At 43.7% G+C, this 25,798-nt stretch overlaps 1 protein-coding gene across 1 annotated transcript in view; it reads left to right on the top strand.

Annotated features, from left to right (window-relative positions):
* The window catches only part of LOC144607402 (receptor-type tyrosine-protein phosphatase delta-like), a 391,326-nt gene that overhangs the window by 280,816 nt on the left and 84,712 nt on the right, over positions 1-25,798 (top strand). Inside the window, exons 13-18 of the mRNA XM_078424233.1 lie at positions 5,248-5,274; positions 6,364-6,481; positions 17,179-17,766; positions 18,485-18,585; positions 23,999-24,258; positions 25,571-25,661. Of these exons, the coding sequence (XP_078280359.1) occupies positions 5,248-5,274; positions 6,364-6,481; positions 17,179-17,766; positions 18,485-18,585; positions 23,999-24,258; positions 25,571-25,661 (1,185 nt within the window). The remainder of the gene's footprint in view (positions 1-5,247; positions 5,275-6,363; positions 6,482-17,178; positions 17,767-18,484; positions 18,586-23,998; positions 24,259-25,570; positions 25,662-25,798) is intronic.

Genomic DNA, 25,798 nt, shown 5'->3' on the forward strand with positions numbered 1-25,798 from the left:
TATAGTCCACCCTTAATCATCCACAAAGTATGGAAAGTGTCATCCATGACACATGCTTGCCAATATGCTGTTCATTAACAACCAGTATGGGTTTTAACAAGAGCACTCAGTTCCAGACCTCGTCACCACATGGAACAAAAATGGACCATAGTGCAGAATTCCACTGGTGAGGTGAGAGTAACTGCCTGTGACATGTAATTGCATCCAAAACTGGCATCAAAGAGCCCTGATAGATCAAAATCAGTGTGCATCAAGGGGGGGATATATTTTAATGGTTGTATTTATACCTTGAAGAGAATGATGGTCTTATTGGAGGCTAACCATCACAGCCCCAGGACATCACTACAGTAATTTCTCAGGGTAGTATCCAAGATTTGGATACTTTATCAATGACCAATATCAATAACCATCATCAGTTCAGATATGTTCATTGATGGTCGCACAATGTTCCATTCCATTTTACGACCACTCAGCAAAAATGAGGTAGCCTCTGCCCAGACGCAGAAAAACCTGAACATTTGGACATGGATTGGGAAGTCTCAAGTGACATTCTTGCCACACTGGTACCAAACAACAATCTAACCACCTAATATTACCATCATCAAGTCATCTGCTATTACCTTTATGGAATCTCCAGAAACTCAACTGGACCAGCCTTGCAAATGTTGAATCTCCAGAAGCTAGGCATACTGCAGTGAGTGATTCACTGGTGACTCCCCCAATCCACTGATTACAAAGGACAGACCAAGAGGGTAATGGCATACTCTTCACTTAGCAATGCTGAGGAAGCTCAACACCATTCATTGACTCTACTATTAGCGCAACATGGCTGCAGTGTGAACTAACATCTACAAAATGCACTGCCATTACTTGGTTTTGTTTATATGCAGCCACCTCCCAAACCCATGAACTCTTCTTCCAAGAAGGACGAAGGCAGCTGGCCCATGTAAATCCCGCCACCTGCAGATTCACCTTGGTTTTTGTCATATACCATCCTGACATGGAAGCATTTGTTGCTCCATCGTTGCTGGATCTACATCTTGGAACTCCCCATCCAACAGCTGCATGGGAACACTTTGACAAGAAGACTGCAGTGATTGAAAAAGATGGCTCAACACCTCCATCTCAAGGGCAAATAGGGATAGACTGTTAAATGCTGGTCTGACCGGTGATGCTTACACCCAAAAAAATTGAATGGGTAAAAAGATAGGGATAATTATATAGAGTTTGGGCTGGCCAGGACTCTTTGGAGCAGAGAAGACTGAGGGGTGATCTTATAGAAATATATGAGATTGTGTTTAAGATCACAAGGGCTTAAATAGAGTGAATACACACAGGCTTTTCACTGGCACAGGAAAATCAAGAACTGAGAGGCGGAGGTTTAAGGTGAACGGTTAAATAATTAACAGGAACTGGAGAGGCGTTGTTTTTTCATACAGAAGGTGATATGTGTATGGAATGAGCTGACAGGTGAAATAATTGAAGCAGGTGCCATGCAACATTTAAAAGACATTCTGACAGATACATGAAAGGGAAAGAGAGGGATATGGGTCAAACGGGGCAAATGGGACTAGTGGAGATGGACCTTGGATCAGATGGACAGAAGGGCCTGTTTCTATGCTGTATGACTAGTGGAGATGGACCTTCGTCAGCATTGATCAGATGGACAGAAGGGCCTGTTTCTATGCTGTATGACTAGTGGAGATGGACCTTGGTCAGCATTGATCAGATGGACAGAAGGGCCTGTTTCTATGCTGTATGGCTCTAAGTCTGTTTCTTTGTTAATTGAGGAAGAGATTTTAACAGAACACCAGTGATAACTCTCCTGTTCTTCAAAATGATATCCACTTTGGATAGCAGATGGTACCTTGGTTTAAACATCTGACCCTCAACAAACATCCCCATTAGATTTGTTAAATCAATTCTCTCGAGTGTGATGTGAGCTCATCATCTTCTGACTATCTTAACCACTATACTGCTGGTGATAATGAGCCTGGATACTTCCACATTGCAGAATTCCAACGATCCAAGTCTCTTCTCATTCACTCCTTATTATACGAATTTGAGTAAACCAAACCCCTTCCTATTCTCTTCGGTTGCATGGAATCTATTGTGTCTGTTTCAACTGATTTTAATGACCAACCAGTCGAAGTATTCTCGGCGCTTTAAGTGTAAAAGCATTTCTCGAATTTTTCATTTGGCCCTTTGTGGGAGTGGTGTATTTCTGAACATCACTCTACTCCAAAGACGTACAGGTTTGTAGGTTAATTGGCTGGGTAAATGTAAATGTAAAAATTGTCCCTAGTGGGTGTAGGATAGTGTTAATGTACGGGGATCGCTGGGCGGCACGGACTTGGAGGGCCGAAAAGGCCTGTTTCCGGCTGTATATATATGATGATATGATGATAAGTGTTACCAGTGTCAGAGAGAGTTTCACGCACGCTCATTCAATCACTTCTTACCATTAAACCTTTCTATTTAACGTCTCTTCCAAACTGATTATCGAATCATGGAAAATTGGTGATGCAGAAGAAGGCCACTCTGCCCAATATGTCCATGCTAGTAAAGAAAGAGCTCACCAACTTAATCACATGGTCCAGCGCAAGGGCCATAACCCCGCAGGCTATAGGTCTTCAAGTCCTGATCCAAGCATTGTATCAATGGGCAGAGAGTACCCGTTTGAAACCCAAATGGGTTACAGGATTAAAGTGTTAGCTCCACACAGCCAGTACCTGAGGTCAGAATCAAACCCAGATCACTGGATCAATCCAGCAGCAACCCTACCTGCTGCAATCTTACCCCATTGTTATTAGTTGTCCAGTCCTGGCAACATCTTCAGAACTTCCTCTGTTCCCTGTCCAGTACACAATCAAAGCATTCCTGTAATGGGATGATCGGAGTTATAGACAGCATTTAAGCTATGGTCTAATTAGCAGACAGTTTACATATGCAGCATGGAAACAGGCCCTTTGGCCCACCGGGTCTGCATCGACCAGCGATGACCCCCCGTACAATAGCACTATCCTAAACACTATTGACAATTTACAAGTTTTACCAAATTCAATTAACCTACAAACCTGTCATTCCAAACCGTCTTTGTAATGTGGGAGAAAACCAGAGCACCCGGAGAAAAACCACGTGGTCACAGGGAGAACGTATAAACTCCGTACAGACGGCACCCATAGTCAGGATAGAACCCAGGTCTTTAGCACTGCCAGGTAGCAACTCTACCGCTGCGCCACTGTGCCGCCCCTTGCATCGCCTCTCTGTATAACCTCATAATCTTACACAGTTGTTACATCATTTCAGTTCTTGATAATATCATTGAAACCTCTGGTTTATGGCAATAGAGAACATGAAGATTATTTTGTATAAATTCACTCTCCAATTATTTGGTTCAAACATCTAAATATAAAATTATACATGTTCCTCTCCTGCTATACAACCACATGAAATAAGAAGTGGTAGCCAAAGTAAATTGAAAGGTTCATGCTCTTAGCCTTAGGTTTATCAACAGATGGAAGATATTATCTAATGTTAATGGTAGTCAACAACTCAAGAAAATGTTACTGTCATCAAAAGAGGCGAAGAGAAAGTGCCATTAACCTCATTGGCCACAAGACCAACCCACTGTATGCCTCTGGCTCACTAAACTCCATATGAGGACTGAAATTTGCAAAAGTCTACAAAGAAAATAATAGCATTTTGAATCTGCCAACGCTTCATGTTGCAACATACTTCAAACTATCTGTGGGATCTGCAGCAAATTCTCAGTGAGTTGAATCATTGAATGTAGAGCCAGCCTGAAGGTTCAGGACAGACGTCATTGGATATGGAACCAATCAAAACATAAAAATATCCAAATCAATTCTAACTGCATGTGGTGTTTTGAAGAAGGGTCCCAACCCAAAACGTCACCGGTCCATGTTCTCCTGAGATGCTGCCTGTCCCACTGAGTTACTCCGGCACTTTGTATCTTCTCACTGCGTATGGATTTGACTGGTCTCAGCTGCTCAAAGTTAGAAGAGAAAGACGTCATCATTTGGCACGATAACTGTTTCTTGGGAAGGATGATGTAAAACTATCAGCCCTGCGTTCCATTATACATGAGTGATTGCAGTTGAAGATGTGTGTGGACACTTATGATTGTATATCTAGTAGCATGCCTGAATGTGAACAACTTTATATCTGAATGTACGCAAGCATGTGTATCTGCTAATGAAGAGCACATATCACAAGCATGTGTCTACGGATGACAGAATGAGGGTCAGCTGTGCCTCTCCTCCCACCACTGAATTCCGTGCCCCAGGTATTCACCCCCACCACTCACTCACTCCCTCCCTGCCACCTTTGCCTTTTCACTTAGCTATAGAGCGTGGTAACGTTCTCCATGGGCCAATGTTTGTCAGCATGGCTAGAAGACAAAATGCAAATCCATACTGTCTGCAAGACAGGAGAGAAAGTAGAGAAATCTTGGAAGTGATTGTGAAGCGTTTGCTAGGCCAGGACCAGTCTCATGCAACCCATTACCTTTGGGGCTGTGGAAACAACGGTGCTGAAATTAATCTCCAATTCTGGTTTTAACTCACGTCAGTTCCGTCTGGATTTTTGGTTTGATTCGTTGTTGAATGTTTAGAGTCGTCGTTGAGGATCAGCTCCAGTCTCAGAGTTCTTGGGGGATGCCTTTAGCTTAGGCTGCCTGAGCAGCATTTCAGCCCGAGGCCAAGACCAGACAGTGGCCCGATGCACTGTAATAAAACAGAAAATGCCAGAAACACTCAGCAGGTCAGGCAGCATCTCTGGAGAGAGAGACTGTTAACACTTTCGGTCCAAGATCCTTCATCGAAATAGGAAAGAGAGATAACAAGTTAAGTTTTTAGTTGCAAGTCATTTTTTTATTTACCCCCTGCAACTGGAAACTAACTTTTTTTTTTCTCTTTCTCAAAGCTGATAAAGGATCTTGGACCCAAAACATTGACTATTTCACTTAGCTCCGATGCTGCCTGACAATGCTGAGTGTTTCCTACATTTTCATACTTTTATTAAGTATTTTCATCCTGACACTTTGGCTCACCAACCCGCCCTTAGGAACCAGCTTTTGCATTGTGGTGCCTGTTTGCTGTCATGGGTCTTGCGGGGCTGCATGGTATTCCAACCAAAACCGTCTTAGATGCCTCAAAACTCTTCCTTCGTCCTTGATTCTATTTGTTTTTTTTTTCTCTCTTTTGCTTTCCTCCTGTTGCTCAGTGGGAGACTGACGACACTGCAGAATATGTGAGTAAACTCTGTGCTCCCTAGTGTTTTTCTTACTGTTCCTGCATACTCCCCTTTCTTTATGTACACCAAACCCATAAATATTTGTTTACTGATTTTGCATGGCCTGCTAGCTTGCTGTTTGCTGTGGTTTGTTTTCTTTCCAGGGAGGTTCCCCTTTGACAGTATTTTATCCTGGTATTTTCAACATAGATTGAACTGGGATTGTTTTCTTCAGAACAAAGGAGAAAGTGGGCAGACTTAAACGTGGCATATAAGATGATGAGAGGTTTTGACAGAATAAATATGGGGAATCTATTTACCCCAGAACAGGGACTAGATTTAAATAATTAGATTTGAAATAATTAAAAGGGAGTTGAGAAAAATAATCCACTCCGCAAATGATGAAGGTCAAGAATTCCCAGCCTGGAAGAGTGTGGAAGCACAGACCTCATCATGTTTCTAAAGTTCTCGGAAGAATATTTGAAGAGCCAAAACCTGCAGGGCCATAGATCAAGCGGTGGGAGGTGGGATTAATTAAAAACCCACTGTGGGATCGCATGCAAAAGGTGGGTCAGTGCCTCCTTCCATGCTGTTCGGCTCTACGCTCCCAACATTTCAAATGTGTAATTGAGCTCCTTTTGTAACCACCTTCTATGATTTCTCTTTATTACATGCATAAGAAAGCCAAGGGGAGGAGGTTTTGGGGAAGGGAGGCACAGGGTGGGGAGACGGAATTGGACAGATAACTGCATGCCAGTGCCCTTCCAGTGAAAGCCCTGAATGCCTTAAAGCTCATCCTTCTGGCACTGGGCCCAGTGCGTTCAAAAAGAAAGGGTCTCTTGGGAACTGAGTCTAGTGAGTGGTGGACAAAGTTCCAACCAGAAGCAATTTCAACGGAGTCCAAAAATCGATGAGAGGTGGAATCTGGTTTACCTTTTGGAAAAATGTCGCCATGAGAGGGTTCTTCTCCGTGTTTTAATTTGTACCTTTTATGTTCTGTGGTTTGAGGGGGTTTATTTTGTGCATGGGACCGTTTAAATTCATTGATTGTGACCAAATTGGATTTCTGTTATGTCCTGAGCTGAAATAATGTGTTTCCAATGATAGGAGATGATCATCGCAGGGCTGCAGCCAGAAACAACATACTCCATCACTGTGGCAGCCTACACAACCAAAGGCGATGGTGTGCGCAGCAGGCCGAAGCTCGTGGTGACCAAAGGTTCAGGTCAGTCTCCTCCCATAGTATAAGACTTGAAGCTGTCGAGAGCTATACAGCTTGGCCCAACTTGTATTGTATTTTCCATTTGTTCTTCCCTTCTGTTTAGTTTAGTTCAGTTTAGTCTATTGTCATGTGTACCGAAGTACAGTGAGAAGCTTTTTAGTTGCGCGCTATACAGTCAGCGGAAAGACTAGACACGATCAGAATCGAGCCGTCCACAGTGTATAGATACAGGATAAAGGGAATAACATGTAGTGCAAGATAAAGTCCGATTAAAGATAGTCCGAGGGTCTCCAATGAGTCCTGAGATGGTAGTTCAGGACTGCTCTCTAGTTGCTGATAGGATGGTTCAGTTGCCTGGGAACTGGGACAACTGGGAAGAAATTGGCCCTGAATCTGAAGGTGTGCGTTTTCATACTTCTGCACCACTTGCCTGATGGGAGAGGGGAGAAGAGAGAGTGACCAGGGTAAGACCGGTCCCTAATTATGCTGGTGGCCTTGGCAAGGCAGCATGAAGTCAAGTCAAGTCAATTTTATTTGTATAGCACATTTAAAAACAACCCACGTTGACCAAAGTGCTGCACATCTGATTAGGAAAAAAAAAAAGAAAAAGAAACAACATACAGTGGCAGGCAGCCAAACACAACGCGGCCATCTTGAACAAAATGTTTAACTAAAGCAGAATGGTGTCCCGCGGCCGCGCCGCACCGGGCGATGGAAGGCCCCGCGGCCGAGCCGCACCGGGCGCTGTTCAGTCCCGCGGCCGAGCCGCGCAGATGGTGACAAGTAGTGAGCATCACCTGCCGATGCCCTCGAGTTATTCTCTCATGAAGAGATAGCTTGTTTAATGAAAGGTCCCAACCCGAAACGTCGCCTATCCATGTTCTCCAGAGGTGCTGCCTGGCCCACTGAGTTACTCCAGCACTTTGTGTCCTTTTTGTAAACCAGCATCTGCAGTTCCTTGTGTCTCTCTGCCTGTTTTTGCTGCTGTCTGTGCAATTTCACCAGACAGCGTTTAGAAACAAAGGTTGATTTTACCATCCTTTTCCCAGGGAAGTTAAGGCGGCTTTATGGTTCTATTGTCATCATCCCAGGTGGTAGGTGTGTGGATTACATTGGGAGTTCCAGGTGGCCATTACAGAGCGCAGGTGCTCAGCAAAATGCTCACCCAGTCTGCACTTGGCCTGATTAATGTAGAAGGTGAGATGTATAAATATCACTGATGCCTGAACTCCTAGGGAGAAAGAGACAGAGAACATTTCCAACATTTTCTTCAATGAATTCTGTATTTAGTTCCTGTATTGTGGCTACTATGAAGGAAATTATTGCCCTCCAATTATCTCCAAAGAAGGGGAACATGTTAGTCAATCTTTCTTGAGGAAATGCATTTCCCTACCAGAGTTTTGGCTGGAGAGAGGCTGGAGTTATCATCCTGATTGTGGATTTGGATAACTAGCTATTGCGTGCCTCAGTTTACCTGGTTATTAATAAATCAGTGGAAGAGTCTGTATGGATCCATTATAGATAAACAGGAGGCATTGAGTGGGCAGATATATGGAGAGGGTTGATATGTTGTAGCTTTAAATTTTGTTTGCTGCTGGCAGACGTTGCAGGAATGCCAAGTTGACAGCTGGACAGCTGTTTGCTTGTGAATTATAATTTATAGAGCTGTGAAAGAGGGTCTCGTTGATACAGCTTGCAAAGTTCCCACAGGAGCAAACAGGCCTCTTTCATGGAGTGGAGGGAGAGGACATTGGAGGTTGCCATTTTAGAATGTAGACGTGGTATTCTGAAGATCTTTGAGTGTCAAGTGAAGAAATGATACCCATGAAATCACCATCTGACGTTAGGTGATGTATGCTCTAGGCACTCAATTTGTTACGTTTTTTTTTAATGCCACCACTCACCCAGTTAAAATAAACAGATTAATGCTTGCATTAAAGATAGTGGACAGAAGAATCTAATGACAGCATGCTAAGTAGTCACAAGTTAGAACTGTCAATGATGATAATTTCCCGCTGACAGACTTTATCTCACCTGCTGTGCTGGCCACTAATTGGCAAGGCGCCAATTAATTCAGATAATTTTATGCCATCAGCCTGAAGCAGCCGCAGAAATACTTACCTCACGGTTTGACGGCTTTCGTCCATAACCTTTGCTCCCCCCCGTCCCTCCCGAAGGATGCCTGCAGACCCATGTGTGACAGGGTCAGATCCCAGGTACTCTGGTAGATTCACTGTAGTGGCCATCACTATTGCTGCACATTGCAAGCTGATGGAACAAAAAAGCACACTTTCTTGCAGTGTTTGGCAGATACTGTTGTGTGCATTTCACAGGTGTAGTTATCTCCAGATAAAGATCACGGGGAGACACAAGGCAGTAGGCGAGATCAAACAGGTCCAATAACCAACTGACAGAGGAAAGCCTGGCAACTTGCTAAGTAAATATTGGCAGGACATCTGTGTGCAGCTTCTTTTAAAAGTGGGTTTTTAATCTTCCACTCGGTGTGGGCTATTCAGTTCACCTTCACCTAGCCCATCCTCATATCGCATGTGAACTTTGCGTGTGGGAAAGGGGTCTCGACCCGAAAAGTCACCCATTCCTTCTCTCCAGAGATGCTGTCTGTCCCGCTGAGTTACTCCGGCAGTTTGTGTCTCCCATGTGAACCTTTCCGTTTCAGGGCGAAGGCAGGAGAATGGGGCTGATTCTTCTTATCGCGTCCACACATGCTAGATCTTGTGTTTCAGCCAAAACTGAACACAACACTTAGCAATATCATTTTTTTCAGCAAGGTCCTCAGCTTTGCATTCGTGTTCCAATAGAGGCCATCTCAATAGGGGCTCCATAGTTTGTGGTTCAGTGCCACATATGCAGATGATGTCTTCAGTGTCCCACTTCTTGAGAGTCGCTTTACAACAAGCAGCACCAGCTCTCAGTCTGTTGAGGCATTTCCATTCAGCCCAGCTTGATTCAGACCCAGGAGGAAGTTCTTCTTTGGCACCTATGGACATGGATGTCGTTGATGGGAGATTGGCTAGTCTCTCTTCCCATAATGCAAATTGGCTGGTCTCTCTTCCCTTCAGCATTTGGTACAACTTCGTTGAGGAAGCTTTTGCTGGACTTTAGCCGACTCTTTGCGGGTTCATGGCCGAATAGGGGATGTCGTACATCTGTGGTCTGGTGATGGCTGCACTGCGACGAATCTCTGGTGGCGCTATACCAGATAGTATGTATAGGCTGTCAGTGGATGTTGGTCTGACATCCAGTGATAAGGCAGCAGGTTGTATTGATGGCTGGAGTGGGGCTGTGAGGGAAAGATGGATCAGCCATGATTGAATGGCGGAGTAGACTCAATGGGCCGAATGGCCTGATTCTGCTCCCATGTCTTATGAACATGAAATTCCTGTTCTCTTCCAGTTGATCTGAAGAGGAAAAAGGCACCTTTTTCATTGTAGTTCTATGTGTGTTCCCTTGTATACACAAAAAGCAAACAAATTAGGAACATGAGATTGAAGCTGATTGGATTACAATGACATCCTCATGTTCCCCCTCTTCACAGCACCCTTTAACCCTGTCTTGGTTATCAAGGTTTTATCTTCTATCTATCCCTATCATGGGGGTGGCGCAGTGGTAGAGTTGCCACCTTACATCACCAGATACATGGGTTCAATCCTGTTTGCACGTTCTCCTTGTGATCACGTGGGTTTTCTCCGCATGCTCAGGTTTTCTCGCACACGCCAGAGATATGCAGGTTTGTAGGTTAATTGGCTCCGGTAAAAAAAAAAAAATGTCCCTAGTGTGTAGGATAGTGCTAGTGTATGGGGTTATCGCTAGCCTGTTTCAACGCTGTGTCTCTAAAGTCGACAGTGTAAAGTCCAAAGCGTATTTGAAGACTCTGCCCTTTGAAGAAGAGATTTCCAAAGGCTTAGAAACCTCAGAGAGAATTGTTTTTCCCTCTGCATGCACACAGCCTAATACATACCTGCAGACGTGTCATTACATGCACATTATGTGTATGTACATTGTACTAAAGGGCCTGTCCCACTTAGGCGATTTTTTAGGCAACTGCCGGCGACTGTCAAAGTCGTAGCAGATCGCCGAAATTTTCTTTTACCCTACGACAATGACCACGACAATGCCCCTGGCTAAGAGATTACACCATCTTCGGAAACATTGCGAAATTCCCACGCTTATCAATGCTTCTATGGCGTCCTAATTTTCGCTGAAATCACTGACAAGTCTGTAGTTACATGAGAGTTTTGAAATGTAACATCTTGCCCGGGTTACTTGAAAACCAAGCTTCATGGTAACAAGGCATAAACTGGATTGACTTCCAGTTTGCTAATAGCAGTATTAAGAAATGTAATTTTAAACGGGGTTAAATGGATTTTTGTGCGGAGTGTGGGCATTCTTTGAAAATGTACGGGAGATGCATATCTGGTTTCTGGGTTGCATATCTGGGTTGGGAGCCTACTTTAAAAGTACTCGCCGATGGCCATAAACATCGCAAAATTCCCACGCTTACCTGACCGTCAAACTGTCGCCTCCAATCTGCCTGTCAAATGTCCTGACAGTAAATAAGTTGGTTAAACACAAGTATTTTATGGTATCTTCAAATGACTTTACTTAATTTAATACTACGTGCTTCTAAATGCATCTGCGACAACCTAGCAAACCTGGGGACAGCATGCGACAGCGCCCGCAATAAGCTACAATACCTGGCGACAAGCCAGCTGTCGCTGAGAAATTTCAAACCGGAAAATTTCTCAGCGACGCGTTGAGATCCACTATGCTTCTTTGAAGACTCCTCACGATCATGCCCGCGACACCCCGGCGAACTGTCGGTGACAGCCTAGTCGCCGGCAGTCGCCTTAAAATCGCCTAAGTGGGACAGGCCCTTAATGTACCTGAACACTAACGTGCCCACGCACTAACACACACTTGCAGACTAGCACACATAATAACAGTAAACATCCTTTCACTGTTTTAACACGTAAACCAGTTTGGTTTAAATTAAGGCATCTTTTTACAAAAGGCCCAGGAACAGGAACAGCTGGGAAAGGAACATTCCCCATTAATCTCTGGTAATTTGCCATGCTATAACGAATTCTCTTTATACTAACAATTATTTAAGCCCAATAAAATGTTAGTTTACATGGCAGATGCTGTCACTTCTCTCAACCCTCCAGTAAAACATTGGCACTTTGCTGTAATACTCAATCTGTATTAAGGAACAGATTTCACTCCAGTAAGCACAATTTTCAGTACTTTCACTTTTTCGGTACTTTCCTCTGCAGCCGCAGGCGATGCAACACCTGTCCCTTTACCTTCCTCCTCGACTCCTTCCAAGGATCCAAACAGTCTTTCCAGGTGAGGCAGAGGTTCACTTGCACCTCCTCCAACCTCATCTACTGTGTTCACTGCTCCAGGTTTAAACTTCTCTACATCCGCGAGACCAAGCGCAGGCTCACCGATCATTTCACTGAACACCTCTGCTCAGTCTGTCTTAACCTACCTGATCTCCTGGTGGCTCAGCACTTCAACTCTCCCTCCCATTCCCAATCTGACCTTTCTGTCCTGGGCCTCCTCCATTGTCAGAGTGAGGCCCAGCGCAAATTGGAGGAACAGCACCTCATATTTCACTTGGGTAGTTTACACCCCAGCGGTATGAACATTGACTTCTCTAACTTCAGATAGCCCTTGCTTTCGCTCTCCATCCCCTCCTCGTTCCCAGTTCTCCCACTTGCCTTACTGTCTCCAACTACATTCTATCTTTGTCCCGCAGTCTGAAGAAGGGTCTCGACCCGAAACGTTACCCATTCCTTCTCTCCAGAGATGCTACCTGACCCGTGTTACTCCAGCATTTGGTGTCTACATCAGATTCTACCCTATCTTTAAATGCAGTGTGGATTTCAGCTTAGTCCCAACCTACCAGGTAGTGCAGTTCTAACCCCTTACATCATTCTAACCCCCTGCTCTCCTCTAAGAAGATGCCGCCCAAGCCAGGCCTGGTGGTCTAGAAGTGGATCTGTAATCATTTCATTGCAATCACTGCATACGTTTATACCTCTACTCCAACAGCAGATCTGTACATGGTGGACGGTTTGATTCTAATAATGCATAGTCTTTCCACTGGCTGGACAGCACACAACAAAAATGTGCTCATTGTACCTTGATGTGTGACAATAAACTAAACTAAACTAAATTAAATCTCTCCAATTTATGCATCTTAATTATTAATCCCCCCCCACTCCATTTATCCTATCCCGGACTCTCATCTCGTTAAGTAAAAACTCATCCGGTGCTTTTGAGACATTGATAGCTCTAGATTAGCAATTTTTTTGTACTGTTAGCAATTACACATAATAATACAACACACTTAATTATATATTTTTAGATGTTACACTAGTATAAAACATTTACAAGTGAATTTAAAGGGAGCTCAGGAAGCAGACCCCAATGAATTTAAGAGAGTAGAGGAGCAGGAACTTAGTAAACATTCTGGATTTTCAAAATACAATTGAACAGCAGATTATCTGGGATTTACTGCATGCTCAGCCTCTGTGGCAAAGTAAACAATAGAAAATGTGCTATAATTCTCAATCCTGGCAACATCCTTGTCAACTTCCTCTCTATCTATCACATCCTTCCTGTTGCCTGGAGATCACCTGCATGAAGGAGAGACCCAACTTGTCCATATCAACCGTGGTGCCTCTCAACTTTAATCCCTTTTGTCTGTCTGTCATTTCTGGTCTGTTTATGATTTTTTTTCCCCCTGTTTTTTCTCCCAAATTAATCACTATCTTAAAGGAAAATTGCAATTGGCTTCAACCTATTGAAATTCTTTAAATCCTTCCACAAAGTGAGTGTTACGTTAAAGAATTTACACGGGTGAAATTTAACTTACTTTTGCCACTGAATAATGAAGATTAAAACAATTCGAAGATGAGATCATAGGGTCAGAGAGGGGTGGACAGGAAATGGAAGCAAATTGGGGGAAACATTGAAAAGAAAGTTAATTTTAATCTGCAGGTGGTTTGATGCTTGTGACTTCTATTGACTAAAATTCAACAGTTAGCTCAGTAAGGAGTAACACAGTGGCACACCAAAATCCAATAATCTTATAGCAATAATGTTATGGAAATGAACTGCAGATGCTTGTTTATACCAAAGATGGACACAAAATGGTGGAGTAACTCAGCGGGCCAGGCAGCATCTCTAGAGAAATTCGACAGGTGATGTTTCGGATCAGGACCCTTCTGACCTCATCAGAGGGAAGACCATTCATAGTAATCTTTTCAAGGGTGATAAGAGATGGACATTCTACGGAAATGGATCCAATCCCCAAATGAATTTTTTAAATCTGACCTTTTACTTCCTCATGTACTTCAGTATAATGTATATGCATACAAACTAATATGCCGAGTTTGATTGCCAATAACCCTGGGAATGTTTTGGGATATTTTGAAATTTGGAAGCTGCATTTGCTGCTTGATCCTGGCACCACAAAAGCACAGGATGCTGAAATAAAGTGTTCTCTGCACAATTCTGAATGATGCCTGCAGATAAATTTCAATGAATCAACCAACCTGCATTTTTCTCATGAACATCTTATCGCCTCCTTTAAGTGAAGCAGACAAGCTGAGCACAAGCCGATAACAAAGATCCCTTGGGCCCAAGTTTTTTTGTTTGATTTTACAGCGTGCCTTTCCGATGTAATGTAAAGTACTTCAAGTAATGGATATCTGGGAGGTGTTCCAGATTGCAATCTAAATTAAAAGGGATCAAATGTTTAATGCAGAGAGTAATAGATGTTAAGAAGTGAGTTACAAGCTGGGGTCTAATCATAAGGTTCAAGTAATATCTATATAGACTGGAAAACCCAGGAGAAAATTACAAATTGAAATCCATTTGAAGGATGGGAAGTAAATGATAAGGTTCAGATGGTTTACAGATAAAATGTGGATTTCCAAGAATGAGGTACAGGCAGGAGTTGGGATTCAATACTTAGATGTTTTATTTTAGTAAGATAGATAATGAAATACATTTGTAATACATTAAGGTGAGTCCCTTTGCTTCATTTTTTAGTTATGTTCTTTATTCCTTGTGTTTCCAGTTGGCCAAATGACCAACATCCAACTCATCTAAGTGCAGTTTCCAGAAGAGATAAATCAGACACAAAGTGAATACAAATAGCTTTTACCTTGGGCCTTGCGTTTGCAGAAAAGGCATTTGTATAATTCATTCTTCTGAAAAACATGAACAATGCGCTTACATTCCTCAGACCATCCATTCCTCCTTCAACTTGCAGCCTTGAAACGTCAAGCTAAACCTTTACATAGATCAAAAGACGTCAAGTGCTGGAGTAACTCAGCGGGTCAGGCAGCATCTCTGGAGAACATTAATTGGTGATATTTCGGGTTTAGGATGCTTCTTCAGACTGATTTTAGTGGGGTGAGAAAGCAGAAAGGGAGGCGGGGACAGGACAAAGTATACTCTGTGTGTAGAACGTAGAAAAATACAGCACAGGGGAACTACAATGGCTGTACCAAACATAATGCCAAGATAAACTAACCTCGCGTGCTTGAACATGAGTCAGATCCAATTCCCTGCATATCTATGTGCCCATCTAGAAACCTCTTAAACAACACTATAGTATCTGCCACCGCCACCGCCGCTCACAGTGCAGGCAGTAGCCTGCATTATGGCCTGAGGCTGAGGTTCTTTTTATTTCAATAATATACTTAATCTATTCAAAATATATATACAAGAAAAACAATACCATCGGTACATGTCTTTTCTGTACATTCATTATGCAATCAAATTAATACATTTTATTTTCAATGTATCAATGGCACTTATTTTCTTCTTTAAACAATGAAGCATTTGAGAGGCTGTTAAACAGCACCCAGCCCCTCATTCTCCAGTGGCAATAGGACTCTAGAGTGTGGTCATTCCCCACGAGGCCTTTGCAGTAGCCACAGACAACAACCATAGTCAGGATCAAACCCGGGTCTCTGGCGCTGTATAGCAGCAACTCTACTGCTGCTATGCTGCCCAAACTGATTAAGGACCATCTCATCCTTTTCCAGATCTAATTGAGGCTGTGATGTTTTTCAATTTGGGAAACAGTAACAAAGGTGGGGAAGAGTTGCTGATTAAACTTGGAGAAGCAAATCATAGAGCAACACAGCATGGAAACAGGCCCTCAGTTACCTTGTGATGGTGGCCAAGTTGGCATTCTGAGCTGGTCCCATTTGTCTGTATTTGGCCCATATCCCTCTGAACTCTTCCTATCCATATATCGACCTAAATGTAGTTGAAAGCCGTAATTGTTTTCACTGAGAGTCATAATTTTATCCTCCAGTGACCTAAACAGGCCTCCTCACTAACACTGCCCTACCATTGGGTTGCTGTGTCTAAGGAGTTGTGGCCTGAAACTGTGTTCCACTTCATTTCCTCCGGTGGCTTAAATTGCTCGGAAATGACTTTTAAATTTCAAAGGTAAAGCGAGCCATCCACCTCGTAGTCTAATGACTCTCACCCACTGGCAACTTAATTTTGTTTTTGCCACTTTGATAAATCTCTCTTTAGCTGGTCCACAGTGATTAAGGGAACGGATGAAAAGGGAGCTGTGAAAATTACAGCAGGCAAATTGAGCTTAGTGCGGCGTTAAATTGAATGAAAAATCTTTGCTGTACATTTACATACAGAACTGCACTGTTAATCAGGACAACAGCCTGCCAGCAGCTGTCATTACCTCAGAAGTGAATTTGCTTAAACTGGGAAAAGCGATTACAAAGGAACTTGTGAGCTCTCAGTGATAGACCTCTATCAGGGCTGATTCAATGCAGTAGTTAGTCCGTGATGGAAAACTGGTGGCAACAGAAGAGGTACATGTTACATACCCTGTCAAATTGAAGAAAATGGCATGGGGAAACAGAGCTGAGTTCTTATTTGATAGAAATGCCATGATAGCCATTTTATTAACATTTAGACTTAGCTTACACCCCAGCGGTATGAACATTGATTTCTCTAACTTTAGATAACTCCTCTGTCCCTCTCTTTCCCCTCCCCCTTCCCAGTTCTCCCACTGTCTTCCTGTCTCCAACTACATCCTTTCTTTGTCCCGCCCCCTCCCCTGACATCGGTCTGAAGAAGGGTCTTGACCCGAAACGTTACTCATTCCTTGTCTCTTGAGATGCTGCCTGACCCGCTGAGTTACTCCAGCTTTATGTGATACTTTAGACTTTAGAGATGCAGCGTGGAAACAGTCCCTTCAGTCTACCAAGTCCACGCTGACCATCAATCACCCCTTGCACTATCACTATCCTGCATACGAGAGACAATTTTGCAATTTTTACCACAGCCAATTAACCTACAAACTTGTACATCTTTGGAGTGTGGGAGGAAACCAGAGCACCCAGAGAAAACCCAGGCAGGTCACAGGTAGCACGTACAAACTCCGTATAGACAGCACCTGTAGTCAGGAGCAAATCCGGATCTCTGGCACTGTAAGGCAGCAAATGTTCCCTGCACCACTGTGTCTAATGTTAAAGCTCATAGTATTCAGATGAGGAACTCAGAGGATAGATTTCAAAGAAATTTATTGGGAGAAGGAGATTGTTCTGAAAGATGACATAGGCTGGATGAGCTGAATGTCCTCGTTTTATTTCATAAGGAAACTGCGTTTTGTCTTTCAGTTCCCAACAGACCAACACTCTCAGTCCGTCTCATGCAAGACAGCTCAGTCGTGTTAGATTGGCAGTCTCCTTCGGAAGCATTTGGACCAGTCCTTGGCTATCAGCTTCGGTTAGGGCGTACGGATGTGTTGCCCCTGACGACCCTGGAGTTCTCGGAGCACGAGGATCACTACGTGGTGCGCAGCCTGCACAGAGGTGCCACGTACGCGTTCAGGCTGGCCGCCCGCAACGGCGCTGGCATCGGGGTGGAGGACGTCAAGCAGCTCACTCTCCCAGAGGACGTGCCCAGAGGCTACCCGCAGATCCTGGACTTGGCGAATATCACCACCTCATCCCTTCAGTTTGCCTGGCAGCCCCCAGTCTTGGCAGAGAGAAACGGCATCATCACTTCATACACTGTCTCCTGGAGACAGTCAGGTGCCCAGAGCAGTCCCACCGAAGTGTCCACCACATCCTCCCAGTCTAGCTTCACATTGGACGGCCTTAAACCGGATACCAGTTATGACATTAAAGTCAGGGCACAAACCAATAAAGGCCCTGGCCCTTACAGTCCTGCTGTTCAGTATCGGACCATGCCACTGGATCAAGGTAGGGGTTATCTATTTGTAATCCCGGGTGGCGGTGGGGCAGTTTTGGGCTTGGTACACTCTACTTGCAGTCAACTGCGTCAAATCCCAAGGTAAAATATGTCAGGTCTGCTGAGAGCAAGCTGTTGGTAGCTTCAGAGTGCTTCATTGCTCATGCAGGTAAGGTCATCATTTGGGGTCAGCAGGTCATACCCAGTAGAGAAGGTCCTCATTGGGCTGTACGCTCCATGCTACAAACATAACTACACAGGTAGGAACGACTGCTGTTATGTACTTCTGACTGGTAGCCATAAGCAGATAGTGTAGCTGTTCTAGAAGACGTGCAGGCCACTACTAGCCAGAGAAGCATGGTGGTTACATGGACATCTGGTTTTGCTTCTATGCCCAGCTTGCCAGATGAAGCATTGACCAGCTGAGCAGATCCAGCAGATCTAGTACTACAATGTTGGGGAAGAAACCATTTGGTGATCACCAAATGACAATCAATTGGATTGCTGGTGGGTATGTGGTAGTGCAACTGTACATGAAGTTAAGGTATCTCAAATGAGGCACAATGAATGGAAGGTTTTAATTGAATATGTACAAGTAAAATTCTCTGGGGATTTCCTTCATTACCTGGTGTGTTTCCGGTTAGCCATGTTTAAGGATACCCCTACATCAAGCTAATGTCTGTTTGCGTTGTCTTGGGGCATTTTCTTTTAATTTGCTTTCTTTTTCAGCAGTTTTCCCTAAAAATTTCCGAGTAAAGCTTGCCATGAAGACCTCTGTTTTGCTCAGCTGGGAGATTCCGGAGCACTACAACTCTCCCATTCCATACAAGGTAACTCCATTTGTGCCTGTGTTTCATTCACATCTGCTTTAGTTTTCGAAACACAGACCCCAGGGAATGCCTCGTTGAAGGATCACTCCCATACCCTGCAGAGTCCTGGGAGTTATGATTGTGCTTCAGGGCTCCTGTGGCTAGTTCCGCCCAGAGGCCCGAAGAAGAACAAATTAGACCAAATGGTACATTCGAATGAGGCTTTTTACCTTGCTGCGGGTAAATTGGTGTAGTAACCGCCTCCTAATGGTATTCCAATGCCTCATTTTGTGAAAGACCAAGTAAAAAGGAAATGGAATAGAACAAAGCCACAATTCACGCTGAAGAATACATCTTGCTGAGGGTGAAGGGTACTCAGAAAACAATTCACAGATGGTCTTTGAACCTCTTTGTTGGAAACACTGAATGACAAGTAAGACTTAATGCCTGAAGAATTGCTGAAATGTGCAGTGTGCTATCAGAAACGGGCAAAAGCTGAACCCTGCTGAAGGATGGAAGGCTCCCGAATTCTCAGTAAAGGCAAGGGCCCAGGTTACTGCTGGTTATTGATTCCACAGGGGGCCACTTAATGATCATGCCTCCAAAGATCTCAGTTCTCACCAGTCCTTAGAATAAATCGTGGCATCTTCCTTATATCTCGTTTCTTCTGTAACTTTCATTTAATTATATACATTTGCAGAACTTATGTTCTGGTGGGTTAGCTTAGATTTAGTTTAGAGGTACAGCATGGAAGCAGGCCCTTCGGCCCACAAAGTCGACACCGACCATTGATCACGTGTTCCGACAAGTTATGCCACTTTGGCATCCGCTCTCTATAAACAAGGGACAATTTCACAGAGGCCACTTAATCTACAAACCCTCATGTCTTTGAGATGTGGGAGGAAACCGGAGCACCCGGAGGAAAACCACGTTGTCATAGGGAGAAGGTGAAACACCATCCATACTGGACACAAGGTCAGGATCAGACTCCGATCTGTGGCTCTGTGAGGCAGCAGCTCTACCTGCTAAATTGTGCCGCCCTACCTATCTCTTTTAAACTGTAACTTCAATGTACATTTCTGGTAGTATATCTTAGACAATAGACAATAGGTGCAGGAGTAGGCCATTCGGCCCTTCGAGCCAGCACCACCATTCAATGTGATCCTGGCTGATCATTCTCAATCAGTACCCCGTTCCTGCCTTCTCCCCATACCCCCCTGACTCCGCTATCCTTAAGAGCTCTATCTTGGTGGATTAGAGAGGCAGTTGAAATTTAGGTTAATTTTTCAGAACTTATAAATTTGTCAAAACGTCTACATTTCCAACAACTTTTCCTCCTGCTTTCAGTTGGGACTAACCCTGAAACATTTAATTAATGCTTGTAAACTGACAACATGTTCTGTCAGGAAAAGGATTTGTATGATTCAAAGCAGTAAAGATGAATGAGAGAAGTGAGGGGGAGGGAATTATAAGACTTGGTAAAAATGTAAAAACTATCTGAGGGATCAAGTCGTCAACGCCAGGACTTTTTTAAATTGAGTGAGCGGGTAATGTGAAACGGGCATTGAAGGATCAAAGCATTCCTCAGTTTGAAAGATCCTGATAGCCCTCCACAGAGATTTCAGTCAGCCAGCCATACCTCTGTGTTAAAGTGCCACCAACACTCAGTTGCAGTTTAGTTTATTGTCACATGTACTGAGTGAGGTACAGTGAAAGACTTTTGCATGCTATCCAGCCGGAAGAAAGACAATACATGATTACAATCGAGCCATTACAGTGCAGAGATACATGATAAGAGAATAACGTTTAGTGCAAGGTTAAGCCAGCAAAGTCCAATCAAGGATAGTCCGAGGGTCACCAACTCATTGTACATTTCCTCATGTGAACAACACCTGCTGAGATAACTTAGTAGTGAGTGACTACTTTAGTTTAGATTAGTTTTAAGATATAGTGTGGAAACAGGCCCTTTGGCCCACTGAGTCCACGCCGACTAGTGATCCCCATACACTAACAGGTAGTATAAGAAAATAACTGCAGATGCTGGTACAAATCGAAGGTATTTATTCACAAAATGCTGGAGTAACTCAGCAGGCCATACACGAACACACTATCCTATACACACTAGGGACAATTTACAATTTCACCAAGCCAATTAACCTACAAACCGAAACGTCTTTGAAGTGTGGGAGGAAACCGGAGAAAACCCACACAGGTTCACGGGGAGAACGTACAAACTCCATACAGACAGCATCCGTAGTCAGATTCGAACCCGGGTCTCAGGTGCTTTTAAGGCAGCAACTCTACCGCTATGCCACCGTGAACCGTACCGCAGTAGGGAGAAGGTGTTGAGATTACTATCTGTACGTGTATTTGCAATATTGAGGGTGGGGTAGCCTGTGTGACCAGAGAGGAGCAGAGGACGTGACGCCAAATCAGTTTGAGTAATTAGCCATGAAATAAGACGACTGGAAGTGCACAACAGAGAGTGACTATGGGCGTCAGAAAATTGATATCCTAACAGACGAAAGACTGTGGAGACAGTGGGAGGGAGATCAGCAGGCTCGGTCAAAACAAGGGCAACATAACTAATGTGCCATTAACGCTGCAGATGGGATCCATAACAGTCTGGAATTATTATGAAGCTGTGAAGTTGCCGTCTGTTTTAGGGATGCTGCAAAAAGAAATGATGGTGTTGTTTAACTCGCATCACATCAAATATAAACGCCGTTCCTTGCCAGGGAACTACTCATAGCTTTTTCAGTTTAGTCACCTCCATACTTGGGATAAAGTCAAGACAGAATGAAATTTGACTGCTGACACTCACCTCATTGAAGCTCTGGCCCAAAGTGAACTCCAAGCAATGAACACAATCTGCTACCTATCCCATTTACAGTCCTTTATTCAGGACCTCGATTCAATAACATCATGGCTGATTACCTACATTCCAGCTTTCTATCCAGTCCTCACATCTCTTGACATCTTGTGAATCCAAAATCATATTCATCTCTGGATTGAGCATTGTTATGATCGCGAGTCCTTCTGGGTAAAGGAATCAAAGATTCACAATCTTCTGACAGAAGAAATGTCTCATCTCTCCACTCTCGAGTGCCTGTTCCAGAGTTCTCCATGAGGGGCAGCAGTCTCTCAGTTACTACTCTGTCAAGACATCCAAATTATATTTCACATTAAGATCACTTGTAATTCTTACTTGAACAATATCACCCCTTTCTACTCAATCTGTCTTTATTGGACTTCCCCCTCATTCCCCCCTCAGAAGCAATCTGGTTAACATTTACACATTTACAACACCCCCCTTAAGACAAGCAAACCCTTTGTTTGTTTTTGGAGACGATGATTCATATAAAGATCTAGACTCATTGTGCCCATGTCATCTATTAATGCACAAAGTCAAGCAAGGAGCATTCCCTAATTTTTATTTTCCAAAGCATTGAGTGATGGAGAAGGCTAGTATTTATATAGATATGTTCTACATAAGATGAGGGTTTCTACCTCCTCTGCCTTGTCAGGCAATGTGGTCCAGACAACCAATGTATTTTGTGTGAAGATGTTTTTCCTAAATTTCCTTCTAATTGTTCAGATAATGGCTTACATGTATGCCCTTTGTTATTAACTTTGCTGAGGGCACTAGGCCCTTGCTGTACTATCTGGACCTCTCCCAGTTTTGTACGCCTTGATTAAGAATCCCCTTGTTCCAAAAATCAATCCAGTCTAGTCAATCTTTTCGCATAAATAACATCTTTCAATTTATGCTCCTAGAACAATTCAACAGACTGAGACTCCATCAAGATAAGACTTGTGTCTTTCCTCCTCCTTCCTTCCATGAATTTTTAAATTGTTGATTTACATTTACCACCTGACAATTAGTGAAAATAGTTTTGGGAAAAGTCCAACTAAAGTATCCACTATTTCCATTGCCACCTCTTTCAAAACCTTGCGGTGTAGATCACTGGATTGGGACCATCTGGTTTTCAGTTCCATTACTTTCTCCAATACTTTTGTTTTACTGATGGTAATGTCTTTCGGCTTTTTATTTTCTCTGGATCTGTAGTTTACTGATATTTCCAAGAGATTTTTCAATTTTTCCATGAAGACTAGCACAAAATATTTGTTCAATTTCTCTGCCATTTCTTTATTAACTTGCATAATTTCTCAATTCCCAGTCTATAATTGCCTCTCTTTAACCTGCTAAACATTTCTCCATTTGGAGAAGCTTTTCCATCTGTTTTCATGTTTTGTGATAGATTAATCTGATATTCTACCTACCCATCCCTGATCTTAGTGCTCCTATTCTGAATTCTGCATCTTTGCCAATCCTCTTCTCAGGAGGGTAGTGAATCTCTGGAATTCATTTTTGAAAGATCAAGGAATTGAGCATTGTAAGGGACTAGCACAAGAGATTTTTGCATTTTTAAAGGGATATGTATTCATTGTAAACTAAACTAATTCCTGAAAATTTAGCAATTGCTTGTCTACTTTCACGCCTTTTCGGTCAATTCCAAACAGTGGAAGCCATCTTGAGTACACTCCATGAATTCATCGCCCATACTATCATTTGGTTTGGCCAGTCTAGTTTAGTTTAAATTAGTTTAGAGATACAGTGCGTAAATAGGCCCTTCGGCCCACCGAGTCCGCACCCACCAGCGATTCCCACATATTAACACTATCCTACACACACCAGGGACAATTTACACATGCACCAAGCCAATTAACCTACATACTTGTACATCTTTGGAGTGTGGGAGGAAACCGAAGATCTCGGAGAAAACCCACACGGTCACAGGGAGAACATACAAACTCCGTACAGACAGCACTCGTAGTCGGGATCGAACACGGGTCTCCGGCGCTGCAAGCGCTGTAAGGCAGCAACTCTACCACTGCGTCACCGTGGCCGCCCGTTAATTAAAACATATGGATTAAAATCCCCCCGATATTCAGTGAATTGTTATAGGGTCCTAAAATTTTCTGTTCTCTACTGTGCCTTCTATTTCTGCAACTAAAGTCAGGACATTATCTCCTTAAGATCCATCTGAACTATTGTGACTTCCAATATTTCACACAAAATTAACTCTTCCAGCCAGAGTGTTTCACAAGTTCTCTCTTTAAGCATTAACCTGAATTATGGAATGGAATTTCTAGCTGGGACTTGAACCTTTAGGACTTTAACTCGAAGAGAGGGTTACAAAATGTAGCATAATTCCAGAAGTGGAACTGCAACTTATACATGGAAAATACGGAATAAAACAGGATTAAATAAATGTTTGGGCAAGAATATAAAGTCCTTTTATTATTTACATCTCACAATTGGATCGCTTTGGTGTAGGTGCAGTTCCGTGCTCATTTGGTATTTTTGGGCTAAAGTCATCATCTTCTCAGCCTTTGCTTCTCTACTTTGTTCCCCTATGTATGTGCCTAGATCCAGTATAAAAATGGCCAGTCTGTGGTTGAGGTGGATGGGCGAGCCACCAAGAAGCTGATCACCAACCTTGAACCGGACAAGGAGTACTCCTTCGTGCTGACGAACCGCGGCAACACGGTGGGTGGGCTGCAGCAAACGGTGGCCGCCCGCACTGCCCCAGCCATCCTGGGCACCAAGCCGTACTTCATCAAGAAGGTGGAGCCCGACGGGACCCTGTTGGTCCGGATGCCAGAAGTGGAGACGGTGACCCCAGTCATGTAAGAAAACCCCTCTCATAAAATGTTCAAATTCACCCCTTTTGCCAGGCGGCTGGGATTGCAGGGCATTGATTTAACTCCCTCACAAGCGTGTATTTAAACCCTTTTGATTTTTCACCCGCCTTTATTTGTTTTCATTTACTCTCTTTTTCCTCGTTGTTTCTGTTGTTCCAACAGCCATCATTCTCGATAGTGTTCATCCCTCCTTCCCTATCCCTCCCTCAACCCCCCCATCCCTCACCACCACCATCTTGCCACACAGGGACTGAAGTGAACTTCAGTCTTCCACACATTGCCTTCCACACAACTCCAAATTTGCCAGCACTTGGTCCATTGGCAACATGCCTTGGCCATTCAAGTGCTCATCCAAGTGCTTCTTTAAAATTGTGACAGTATCTGCCATCACCACCCTCTTGGGCAGTGTGTTTAGTTCAGTTTAGTTGAGAGATACAGCGCGGAAACAGGCCCTTCGGCCCACTGAATCCATGCCAACCAGTGATCCCCGCACATTAACAATATCCTACACACAAGGGACCATTTACAATTATACCAAGCCAATCTTAATGATAGCGGAGTCAGGGGGTATGGGGAGAAGGCAGGAACGGGGTACTGATTGTGGATGATCAGCCATGATCACATTGAATGGCGGTGCTGGCTCAAAGGGCCGAATGGCCTACTCCTGCACCTATTGTCTATCAACCTACAAACCTGTATGTCTTTGAAGTGTGGGAGGAAACTGGAGCGCTCGGAGAAAACCCAAGCAGGTCACAGGGAGAACGTACAAACTCCATACAGACAAGCACCCATGGTCAGGATCAAACCCGGGTCTCTGGCAATGTAAGGCAGTAACTCTATCGCTGCGCCACCGTGCCACCCTATTCTGATCTCATAGTCTCGATAAGATCAACCTCTTGCTCAGAAGCCCACCACCATACTCAAACCTTTCCAGTCCTGGCAAAGTATTAAAGACTACCTGTTGGAAGAGGAGTTCTACTAACTTATGGAATTGTAGTCATACTTCTGTATCAAAACCGAACAATGAAATTCTTGCAACAGTTTGTAAACATGGTACTTGATAGATTTTTGATAACTAGCTGAAATCCCAGAGCATCCCTGTCCTCAGGGTGACAACTGCACGTAGATGGAAACCCATTCTGTAGAGTGTGCAGGGAAAAAGAAGTTATTAATGCTCTTGAGACCATTAGTGTATCATGATGTTTACCGCAGAATAACCTTCACGATGCCTTTCTGAGCTCCATGTGGCCTGCGCTCTCGATTGTCAGGTGAACGTCCTCTCCACCTTGTGTTTCAGAGCCTATTACATTGTCGTGGTTCCGCTGAAGAAATCTCGTGGCAAGTTTGTCAACACCTGGCACAGCCCCGACGAGATGGATCTGGAAGAGGTAAGCAAGCAAAGCTCCCCTTTGTCATCCCTCGTCCCTTAGCATTTCCAGAGGGCAGGCAGCAGCTGCATTCTTTACCTTTCCTCCTCCTCCAGACCTCTCTCTGCCTATGTGCTGGCTCGAAGGGCCGAATGGCC

The sequence above is a fragment of the Rhinoraja longicauda genome, chromosome 28 (genome assembly GCF_053455715.1).
Source record: "Rhinoraja longicauda isolate Sanriku21f chromosome 28, sRhiLon1.1, whole genome shotgun sequence".
Classification (NCBI taxonomy): domain Eukaryota; kingdom Metazoa; phylum Chordata; class Chondrichthyes; order Rajiformes; family Arhynchobatidae; genus Rhinoraja; species Rhinoraja longicauda.